The 12,507-nt window shown below is 35.5% G+C and overlaps 1 protein-coding gene across 1 annotated transcript in view; it reads right to left on the reverse strand.

Annotated features, from left to right (window-relative positions):
- Positions 1–996: 996 nt before the first annotated feature.
- Positions 997–12,507, reverse strand: part of LOC150089863 (Fanconi anemia group M protein-like) — a 116,429-nt gene continuing 104,918 nt past the window's right edge. The window contains exons 6-7 of the mRNA XM_090368869.1: positions 10,630–10,724; positions 997–1,267 (exon numbers count right to left, since the gene is read on the reverse strand). Of these exons, the coding sequence (XP_090224995.1) occupies positions 1,177–1,267; positions 10,630–10,724 (186 nt within the window). The 3' untranslated portion in view covers positions 997–1,176. The remainder of the gene's footprint in view (positions 1,268–10,629; positions 10,725–12,507) is intronic.

The following is a 12,507-nucleotide window of genomic DNA, read 5'->3' on the forward strand; positions in this document are numbered from 1 at the left end:
CCGGCACTTACTGCACATCGTATAATGAACTGTTACTTTACTATGTTGAGTTTGTCGTAACGTGATTTGATTGTACAGTGAACCAATTGCAAAAAAAAAAAAAAAAAAAAAAGGGGGGGGGGGTACATTGTATTTTTAACTATTTACGTGAAACTTCGGATAATTGGGGCAGCCGCTTAATCGGGCCAAAATGCACTAATCCCGATGTGTACCAAATAACCGGAATGGACTGTATCTTGTACTAGCATATAACACTGGCCAAGATTGTATAAGTCAAGTTATTTTTATTTTGCAATGAGCAGTAGCAAACATGATTACCAAAACAAAACAAACCCAAGTCCACAAGAATTTAGATTAAAAGCTTATCACTGATCAATGTATGGCTTTATGGTAGTACATTTGCAAATAAATAAATAAAAAAAAAAAAAAAAAAAATCATCATCTCAAAATGACACTTTATACTTTATAGTATGAAAAGTTTTCAAAATTTTTTCAATATCAAAACTTATAATCTATTAGCACTGATGAAAGTAGTACAGGTGTCTTCAATGAGTAGTGCAACAGTATTCAAGATTGCAAATACTATGTAGTTAACAAAAAGCTAAGTATGGTTTCTCCATTATAGGAAATACCTACACCATGTGAATACAAAATTACACTCTGATGAGACTGGCTCCACTGTTCTGCATCTGGACTTATCTCACTTATCTCATGTTTCAAAGAGATATCAATAATAAGGATGATACAAATTAGTTAAAGTATGTTTAAAGTGGATTTAGTTACATATGTAAATATGTTTTTTTCAGCTGCAACAGTATTTGATTCTCCACTTATAAAGAAGACAATACATTTTGCTTATTCATGTGAAGTTCACTGACATGCAAATTAAAATTTGTAGTGCTTTAAACAGTCTCCAAATAGTAATTATTCCATACAATGGTTTATAACATAACATTAAATATTATAAACATCAGTGACCCATGCTAAAAACTAAAATTATGTTCCGTTACAAAGAAAACTGACCTGAATTTTCCATTTGCTTCAGTAACGAACTCTTGTGTCTCAGGAATAACAATTTGGATAAGATAAATGATAAAGCAATGCAGTTTTTACATGATGTGATAACTTAATAAGTATAATTTATTACTTCACTTTTTGTAACAAGTTGTATTTGGCTTATAACTGGTATTCACTTTTCAGAAACTGAAGAATAGTGTGTGCTCCTGAACTTGACAATGATCCCACTGACTGAACTTCCTTCAGAAAACTAGAAAGAAATAACTTTTAGAATTTATTTAGTTATTTTTAAAAATAAACATAATTCAGTATCGAAATTACAATTCCTATACTTTGGTAATTAATGAAGCTTCAAATGCATGTACATAGTTTCTACTGAAATTACCAAGTGAGGTCCGTACACCGCAACCCTTTTCAAGCATGCCATGAGATTAGGAAAAACTGCATTGAGTTCAATGGCAATCGCTTTAGGTGTGATATGTACATGCAGCCTTTAACTTCAAGTGTGAACTTGAGTGGCAAAAGATTAAGAACCACTGCTCCAGTATAAACATTTGAGTTATGTTATAGCTGTGTGTGTGTGTGAGTGAGTGAGTGAGTGAGTGAGAAAGAGTTGGTAGAAATGAACTCAGTAAATGTAGTAAAATTTTAGAACAAAATACATAGTACTGGCTTTTACCTTGGAGACTGGAATTCATCCCCCACCCACCTTAATATTACAGTACACTAAAATTATTCTTTTAGTGTTGTACTATGATATGAGGGGGATTCAAAAAAAAAAAAAAAAAGATTTGTATTCACCCAGAAGTAGTTGATAGAAAGATGGATTTTTTGTTTGATACCTTGAAATCGCTATAGCAACCACACAAATGTTGTTTTCAATCTGGCAATTCATTTTTTTCTTTGCAGCACCACAATGGATAAAAAGTGAAGCGTCACAATGGATAAAGTGGAATACAGATCAGTGATTCAGTTCCTATTTCTGCAAGGGAAAACACTCAAAACAATTCGTAAAAAAATGATCACTGTTTATGGAGAAGACTGCTGTTGCACGTTGACATAAACAATTCAAATGTAGAAGAAATCCCAAGATGCCCAGAAACTGTTGTAACAGAAGAGAGTGTTGCAAAATTTGAGGCACTGATCTTGGAAGATTGCTGTATTAGCATCAGAGAACTAGCAGCAGAGCTCCAGATTAGTGTAGGGTCTGTGGAGAACATCATCCATCAACAGCTGCATATGAGTTCCCACCGGACTTCTGACCCTTTACCAGAAGAAGGAAAGGGCACATGCACATGAAATGTTGATGCGCCAAGAAAAGCAAACAGTTTTTTCGTGGATAGTCACCATGGATGAAACTTGGATTCATCACTATGATCCCAAAACTAAACATGACAAACTAATGGAAGCATGCAGAATCACTACAGTAATACCCCGAAGTTACGCGATAGGTGGGTCCGACGAAAATCGCGTAAGTCGAATTCGCGTAAGTCGGGGTACAACCTTGCATATAAATACATATAAATTTTGCTTAATTGGGACCAAGGACTAACAAAAACACTAGTTTAGAAGAAAAATATTAATAAAATTGCAGTTCTTTATACATATTAATACAAAATATGTATTAAAAAAAACAAATGACTTACGTAAAAAAGTTATTTCGATGTCGATGGCTTCATAAAATCTAACAAATTCGTCTGACGACACAGCGCGTTCTTTTTTTCACGCAGAATTTCTTCGTAGCAAGCTAATAATTTTTTTATTCCTTGCTTTGTAGCTATAACGCGTCCTTCGTTGGAGTCTATGTTTTCTAAAATTTTTAAGCCCTTTACAATTGAGCCCTTTTCAATTTTCAACCTGTCAAGTTTGCAATTGTCATGTGCTTTTCGCCTTTGCTTCATTTAGGCCTGTAGCACGTGCAATATCACATGGTCTTTCATTTCGCTCAAAGCGTTTCACAATTTCATATTTTTTCTCTATCGACAGAAGTGGACTGGCCATAAGCCTTACCGGGGAATCCCCGGTGGGCCAGTGTGATTTTGGCCATAAACCATAGTATGACGCCACTATAAATTTTCCCGGGTAAGAATTTTTGACCCAGTCCGCCTCTGTTTATCGATAATTGCTTTTCTTTTTCTCTCTGAATCTGCAGTGTCTTCACCAGGACGCTTCCTTTTCACACCTTTTAATTAAGTATTTTACTCATTTTTAGGGAATAAAGCACAATTACAAAACGAGGAGGCACGCTTGATACGCATAAACAAAGCTGCGCGCATGTAGCAACTGAATAAACAACACCATAAAGGCAGAGATACACTATTAACACCTCACATTTCTAGGGGTTACTACCATAAAACAATAAAAATCCAGTTGCGTTTCTGCTAGTGAAATCTGTTATAAACTGGTAGTAAACTCGATCTAATTGCATTTGCGATTATACCGATAGCTGGAATTGTGTTGGTTTTTACGTTATTATGGTGAAATGTGTTTCCCCTTCACTGATATAAAAAACATAAAAGCAGCAAAGTTGAATTTTGTTCATCTTTCGCTCTCATTCTCCGCCGTCGCACCGTATATCGATAACATATGAAAAACGACCTTGAAGATAGTGGGCGGCAGCGTTGCCAAACGAAAAAAATCAAGAACCGCGTAACTCCGAGTTCGCGTAAGTCGGGGTATTACTGTACTCCCAAAAGAGACAAAAGTGCAACCAAGTGCTGGCAAGGTGATGCCTATCAATTTTGCAATCAGCATTGTGTAATACTAACAGATTACCCTTAAAAGGGCTGGACTATGATGGAAAATATTATTCCAACCTCCTCATAAAGCTATATGCTGTTATAAAAAGAAAAAAGACAGGGAAAGAAAACTGTCAAAAGGTGTTCACCTGCTACATGGTAGTACCCGTGCCTTCTTTGCATGCTGCAGTGAGGTGCACCCACAAATGTGAGCTTGAAATATTGTCACATCCTGCTTATTCTCCTGATCTTGTACTCTTAAGTTTTTTCCTCTTTCCTCCCCCCAAAGACCTTTCTCCATAGACGACACTTTGCTGCTGATGATGAGGTGATTTCTGCTGCTGAGTCAAGATTTGAAGGACAGACAGAGCACTTCTACAAAACTGGCCTGTGGAAGTGTATTGAGATGTTGCAAAAATATGTCATTTTGTCTGGTGACTATGTTGAAAAATATAATACATGGTATTTGTTTAAACCATCTATCAAAACTACTGGGTGAATACAAATATTTTTTTTTGGACTTTCCCCTCATTATTATTATTAGAACTTTTTTCTCCTTATGAGATTTTTTCTGGTACTGGTACCAAATTAATGGGGTAATGTATCCAGTTACTGTTATTATTATTACTGTTGGTTGAGGAACTCTCTGACTATCCTACAGATAGATGTTCAGAACCATGGCTTTCTGGAGTTCCATGTAAGTGTTCTTTGAGAAGCCTACTGCTACTAGGTTTTTATGGAGGCCCACTGGCACTATGGTAATGGTTGACATGGTGATTGGGACAGTTTACTCGTTCCTCATGCCACATTTTTTGACTGTGTTTTAGGTCAATGCACTTCCTAATCTTTTCCTTATAGGTTTTCTGGAGGTTGTTCGTGTTGGGCACTGCTATGTCGATTAGGTAGGTACCCATTTCTTTGTTTTCATTGAGGGTTATGTCTGGTCTGTTGTGCAGGATCATCTTGTCTGTTATTATGGCATAGTCCCAGTATAGTTTGTAACTACGGTGTGTCTCTAGTATGGCCGGTGGTTAATACTTGTAATATTGTGCAATTTATTTGATCAACTGCTATGTTTGCACTAGCTTCTGATGTATTATCCTGGCAATCTGGTCATGTCTGTGAGTGTACTCCATCTGGGTGATCATCCTGTATCCTGTGGTGATGTGCTGGATTGTTTTCTGGAGGCGGCACATCGATACGTGCCATACGTCACTCTGGGACCCCCTTAGTGATGGATTTGAAAGGCCAGTCATTCATTCTCAGGGAAGAACCTACCATTCATGAGCCATGCACTGGAAGCCATCTTATCTATGTAGTCTTCATGGAAGTCATTGTAGTGTCTGCCATGGAGTACCTTCTTTGTCCATCTTTCTGTCTGTGTGGGTGGGGTTTCTCTATTGAGGTTGAGCAGTGTGTGCTATTTTGTCTGTTTTTTTTTTTTTTTTTTTTTTTGTTTTTTTTATGGCTTGTTACATCGGCACTGTTTTCCTGAAAGTAATCCCCAAAGTTTTTAATTGCCTTCTGTTGTTCAGTGAGGTCTATCAAACCCCTCCCTTCTTCTTTCCAGGCTTTGGTCAGTCTCGCTTAGTCATGATTATCCTGTTCAATATCATAATCTCCTCCAGCTTGGTGTTGGTCCAATCTATGATCCTGAAAGAGTATGTTAGTACTGGGACTGCAAAGGTGTTTATGGCTCTGATCATGTTCCCACCACTCAGCTTTGTTTTTAGCAGGATTCTCAGTCTCTGATACTTCTCAGCCAGGAGGGCCTTGATCACCTTGTGTTCTGACTTTTGAGTATGCATCATCTCCAGACATTTGCAGGTTTCTCCCTCCGTCATGGTTTAACCTCATGACTGGCCTACTGAATTCCCTTAATGCAATCCATGGGTCTTGCATTTGTCTAGGCCAAATTACATCCTGATGTCAATGCTGAACTCTTTGGTGATCCAGAGTAGCTGTTGGGATTGATTCTTGGTTGGCACATAGTTTGATCCATGTAGATCAGGTGAGAGGTTGTACAGTTTCTTACTCCCTTTTATAAGGGTATATCCATACTTGCTTTTGTTGAGAATAGTGGACAGAGGGATGAGTGCTAGATAGAAACATGGTGGATTCAGGAAGATTCCTCTTCTGATGGGGATAGGTTTGGTAATGGTATTCTCTACCTCGATGGTGGTCCCCATTTTGCCACGGATGCTTCTAGGGAGTGTGTCAGTGTTGCAATTGACTTTGTAAATGTTCAGTGTCTCTATCAGCCAGCTATGTGGTATGGAGTCGAAGGCCTTGCAGTAGTTGATATGGGCCTGTACTCAGCCTACATCCTTTCTGTTGCTTGGTCATGATGTTTTGGCTCTCCAGGTGGTCTGTACTTCGGCCGGTTTTTGGTTTTGTTCTTAGCCTTCTGATAGGTGAATCTCAAGTAGAGAATCTGGGTTTGTGTCAGGGTACTTTATCAGCTGGGTGAACTGCCTGTGTGTGCAGCTGAACTTCCTGTACCAGTAGTTGTGGATGTTATCTATTCTGGGAGTTCGTGAGTTGAGGGACTTCTCGATTGACTGCTGTACTTCTTGCCCCCCCACCTGAAAGTAATCCCCAAATCTCCATTCAGTCATCTCTTATATTTACGTTGTTTTCTTTCATTCTAAGTCTATCTTCCTAGGTTGCCCCAGAACTCCTTGGGTGCCTTCTGGTCGGGGGGGGTCATTGCCCTTTTCCTTTTGCCCAATGTTCTTATAGGACACTCTTTAGTTTTCATCAAATATTCAGCTGTCTGTTTCCCTTTAGGCACTCTCCCTGCATCAGCAGTGTCTCTTGCTGAGTGCAAGGATGTTCTGCTTGAGGGTGTCAAGGTATTCTTCGATCCTTTGATTTTAGGTCTTCTGTGTGCTGTGGATATTGTCTTTCTTGAGGAGGGTCTTCATTTTTCTGATCAACGTTTTGCTTCTATTACCCTATTGGCACTGGGTCAATTGGTCTATCTTCACCCTTAGCTCTTCTATCTTCTGCTGTAGCCTTTCTCAGGCTGATGGTTCCTTGTCTTTGTGTTTTGTTTTCTGTTAGTCTCTGATTTCTCTTCCATTCATGCTGGTGGCTGCTACAGCGGCACAGTAAATGGCTGTGCATATGGCATCTAGTTTTACTTTGTTGTTGTTGTTGAGTGAATAATCCAGTATTATTCACCAATTGAGGTGGTCTGTGACTTGCCCCAAGATTTTGAGTCTCTGCCTCAATATGGTATGGGGCTTTGCAGGGTCCATTCCCTTGAATTTTGTTAGGGCCTTTTTCCACTCCTCTTGTATTCTGGATATTGCAACCTCATCTGTTTCCATTTTGACTGCTCCAGGTTGTAGTTCTTGAATTTGCTGTTCCTCCTCTAGTTCTGGTTCAGTTGTGTCCATATTCTTTGTTCTTCTTCTTCTTATTATTATATCACTAAATTTATGCTCTATAACTCATCTAAATAGTGTTATTCTCATGTAACAAGTTTCTATAGCATAATTTTAACATCTAATCTTGTTGCTAAGATCCTGTAAATTCATAATGGATTGTCTCACCTTTATTTCTCTCTTTCAAGCAAGCACAAGTGATGGATACTGTATTCAGATTATAAAAAGGATGACTCAAATATATAAAAAAAAAAATAGGAGTTTCATAAACTGTTTTGTATCCAGTGAACATGAACATATCACAGAACAGAAACAATATTGTGCAACTTAATAGAAAACTTTTCATAGTTGCAAAAAAAAAAATCTAATTCTTTGATTTTTATTATTATTATTACACCAAAATCAGGAAATGATGAACAAAAGATAAAAGGATAATAACTTAAAAAAAAAAAAAAAAAAAAAACTGTTGGGAATTTTATATTTTTATTCATTAATCTGAAAGTTCATAATAATACACAACAGGTGAATTTGGTCGGGATGATTTTTAGTTTGGCCTGGCAAACATTCAAAATGATATAATCCATATATGTCATTCTTCATTATCTAGAACAGGGGTCCCCAACCTTTTTCATCAGAGGGTCACACAGAAAATTCATAACAAATGGCAGGCGGAGTCAGTGCAATTGACAACTAAAACACTGTAAACCAAAAAACGCAATTTTAGCGACTTCACCAGGTCAAAGTGGGGTGTACAAGATAGAAAAACTATAAAAAATTATAAACAAGGGATATTTATTGTAAATAAAGACATAGTCATATTAAAAATCACAAATCAATGAGATATTTGTAGTTGTTTTGATTTAGCAATAATTGAAATGTTAGGAATAGTAGAAGTTCCCAATCTTAAAAAAGTCTCGCAAATGTTCATCTGTCATTCTTGAATATGTTTGTTCACATAGGTAAGTGCTACCAAAAATAGAAATTATTCTTATTGCTAATTTTTTTAATTCTGGAAATTCATTTTCTGTCAAAGTTTTATAAAATTTAATTAATGTTTCATTTTTCAATAATGTTTTCAGGTTATCGTTACTTTGAAGATCTATGATTTCTAATTGTAGATCTTTATCTATTTGTGAAACATTTACATCAAACAGATTCTGAAATAATGTAAATAATTTTCTATTGTTTTCGAAATTAACAAATGCTTCCATCAATAATTCAAGATTTCGAACAAAATTGTCAGTAGAAAAATCACAATTGGGCATATTATTATATAAACTTTCACAGCACAAAAAAATGGGAAAAATTATTTTGTTCAATTTGATTTTTAAATAATTCTAATTTTGTCTGAAATGCTTTAACATTAGAACAAGTAGATCGCGACTTGGAAGTTTTTTATTCAATGTATTCAAATGTTCACAAATATCTGTTAAAAATGCAAGTTCCCATAACCATTTAGAGTCTTAATTCTGGGACTGGTTTTAATTTTTTGTTCATGAATATGTCCATTTTGGTTCTGAGTTGAAAAAATCTTTTTAACACATTACCGCGACTCAACCATCGCACCTCTGTATGATACAACAAATCACCATATTCGCTTTCGATTTCCTCCAAGAAAATTTTAAACTGATGATGGTTCAGGCCATTTTTGCGTATAAAATTCACAATGCTAATTACAGTCGACAGGATTGAGTTTGAAGACAAAAATTTACCGCACAACGATTGCTGGTGAATAACAAAATGAAACTGCATAGGTCTTTCAATGTTTTTGGAATCAAAATATTTATTAACATGGCCGATGAAACCAATATTTTTTCCAACCATATTCTTTGCACCATCGATCGTAATTGCTGTCAACAATTCCCAATCAAGCTGCAGATCTTCAAACACTTTTGATACGCTATAAAATATGTTTTCACCAGAGGTTCTATTCTTCAAGCTTTCAAGTGCGGCCAGTTCTTCTGTGACTTCAAAATTTTGATTTATATCACATATGTAAATGAGTAACTGTGCTGTGTTGGTAATATCTTCACTTTCATCAATTGCAATCAAAAAATTTATAAAATCTGTAACTTTTTGTTTCAGCTGATCTTTCAGACAAGTCTTCGATTCTTCTTGCTAAAGTTGATGCTGATAAACTTATAGCAGCGAAGTGCTTAACTTGATCAGGGCATATTTCTTCTGCAATTGATAGGCACACTCTTTTCACAAACTCGCCATCAGTAAAAGCCCTCCCTTCTTCAGCAATGATTGGAGATGCTCGCAAACTAGCTCTAATTAAATTTAAATTCTGATTAGTGAAACATGTCATCTGTTGTTGTTGCCTCTTGAAATCAAAACTCAGATCTTGTAATTTCTTGTTTCGCAATTCTCCTTGAAGTTTATCGTTATGTTGTTATTTGGTTTTTTTTTCAGGAGCATTGGCAACTAAGGCCATATTGCTCCTGGGATATGCGATGGTCATTCCCTCACCTTTCTGCATCCTCCGTATTTGGTGGTGACGGGCTCGAACCCCGGAAGAAGCGTGTGCTACGCACTGCTGCTCCTTCCCACCTGGCTACGGAGACGCCTTAAGTTTATCATAAGTTGAGGCATGTTTTGTCATATAATGCCGTTTCAAATTATATTCTTTCAACATAGAAACTGCTTCCTTACATATAAGGCAGGTACATTGGTTATTGTCCCTTATAAAAAAATAATTAATCGACCAAAGTTCATTGAAGGCACGACATTCAGAATCAATTTTTCTTTTCCTTGACATCTTGATTCGTTAAAATTAAAATTAAAAATTCAAAGTTAAGTAAAATTAAAAATAATATGCATTTATACAAATAGCACTAATAAATTGTTGCACATGATAATCGGTGCAGCAGCCCGGCGAATACGATCTGAATGAGAATAGCTGACCAGGGGAAAGATTAATACGTGTACTCGTCTTTACATTGCAAACTGCAAAGAATGCATTGCATACAATTCTTTCACTAATACTTACTTGATTAATATTTAGATTAGTGTTTAGCAATTGTTTTAACAATCGTTTATTTTAACTTTACTATTTCACTTTTTGACAACTCGTGTTCGCCGGAAAAACTTATAGGCTTGGGCACTCGCACTGTTGGGATTTCCGACACCGCAAGAAACACTGCTGCCAAGCGGAAGTGCACAGAGTTGCAACAATGTTACAAAATTATATTTGGACACATTTACATTATATTTTGATTAATAATATCCTTATATACGATATGTAGCAACCAAAAAAGATTTCTATAGAATAAATTTCACGAGGCGGATGGGGACCCCTGATCTAGAAGATAATGACAAATATTCTGAATTTTTGATAAGTTGTTTAGAGAGAGCACTTCTACAATTATGAATTCTGTTGTAAACTAGTCATTAAATTTTCTTGTAAATATATTGATTAATTTACTGTAATGTAAGTGTTATAAAATAACAATATATTACAAGAAGTAAACTATACATACCTGTTAACTAAATCATAAATGGTGAGAAAATGATGTAAGAAATTCAGAGCACAGATAGTATTCACAAAAGGCAGACTTAAATAAAACTGGAAAACCTGTAATAATAAATAAATGCACTAAGTCCTAATATATATGGACAGAGATGCATGTAGACACAAATGCATGAATAGCACATGTAGTCTTAGACTGCATGTGCTATTCATGCACAATAAAAAATATACTAAATGACAGGATCAATAATAATGCAAACTTTCCTTGTGATATATAAAAATCCACTATGAAAAGTAATGTTTTCCTTAAGATTCTTTAATTTTTTATTTTTGCAAGGGGTGATTCTCCAATGCACCAAAATCAGGAAATGAACAAAAGGTGGTTGTATATCGTCAGATAAAAGGATAATAATTAAAAAAAAAAAAAAACTCACCACCGCTCTCACCTTAACAATGTACTTCTCTTTAAACTGTATGGAAATAGGTTAGGTGGTCGCAAATTCTTTAAGCCCGTATACTGCTACTGAAAGTGCATAGCTCATTTATGAATTGTAGCCCCAGAAAATTCTGGTTGCCCTTAATTACACACACACACACACACACACACACACATACATATATATATATATATATATATATATATATATATATATATATACTGTCACAATGAATATGTAGATTCTTTTGGCTACAGCTGCCTTTAAAATATACAAAAATTTATTTACTTAGTTTGTTGTCTTGTTATGCCCTTTTATATTTCACCCACAGCATTAAATAAAAAATTGCCAGTACAAACACTTAACTTGCTTTTTCAATACTTAATTCACTACTTTTAACATTCCTTTTATATTTGCTCTCACCAAATAATGGTTATATGTTAAACAGTTACTGAACTTCACTAAAGACATGCCAATAAATAAAGTAAATAAAGTGAATTTTAAACACTTTATTCTGTATGTATGGTAATAACACTAAACTTTTTAAATTCTTTAAATTTATTCCATATTTATTCCACACTTAAGCATTCTGATTCTACAAGAAAAAAAGGTGTTTGGTAAAGACTGTAGATATCTATAAACCACATTTTTAACTGCATCACCTTTTAACTTGCACCATTAAGGTGCATGTTTTAGTGGGCCAGGCACATGAAAATCAGAAGGTTCAAAATCAGGAATGCATAGTAGATATGGCAGGGTCTCGAATTTGAATTTCTGGGTTCATTCCAGTATTGGTTTGGCAACACAATGGTAAGCAATGTCTTGCTGTTAAAGAACCACTTACTTTTCAATAAAAATTACAGATACACATTCAAGTTATCATAAATTTCATCTAAGGTAATATATTTATACTTTTGAATAAGTTTATTAGCTAAATTAATTGCATCACTAGAGATCACAAAAGTACAGAAGAGGAGTGGTAAATGAAGAATCAGTTCTAAGTCTTTTGGCAGAACTTGAAAGTAGATATATAGCATTAAGGTATTGCTAGTGGCTTGAACTTTATCTCGCATATTAACTGTATATCAGAGAAGGTGAGGAAATTTATTGCAATGATCTCAAGAATAATACAGGTGGAATGGGGAATAAAGGGGAAAGAACTCGATTTGATTTATGATTGTATTTTTCTGCCGATTGTTATGTATGGTGCATCAATCTGGGTTGGCCATGCAATCAAAGTAAGCAACACCAGAAAGTTCTATTATATACATCGAGTTATGTTACTCAAAATGGTTATGGCCTGCAGAATGGTTTCCACAGAAGCTTTGCAAGTGCTTTAGCTGGCAAAATGTCACTTGATTTGCAGTTAGTGTTTAATGGCAAAACAGATGGAATTATTCAGAAAAAGGTAGAATAACATTAAAATTTTTCCCTTATGTTAATGGTGTGAA

The sequence above is a fragment of the Mastigoproctus giganteus genome, chromosome 2 (genome assembly GCF_048544385.1).
Source record: "Mastigoproctus giganteus isolate SK-2022 chromosome 2, ASM4854438v1, whole genome shotgun sequence".
Lineage (NCBI taxonomy): Eukaryota > Metazoa > Arthropoda > Arachnida > Uropygi > Thelyphonidae > Mastigoproctus > Mastigoproctus giganteus.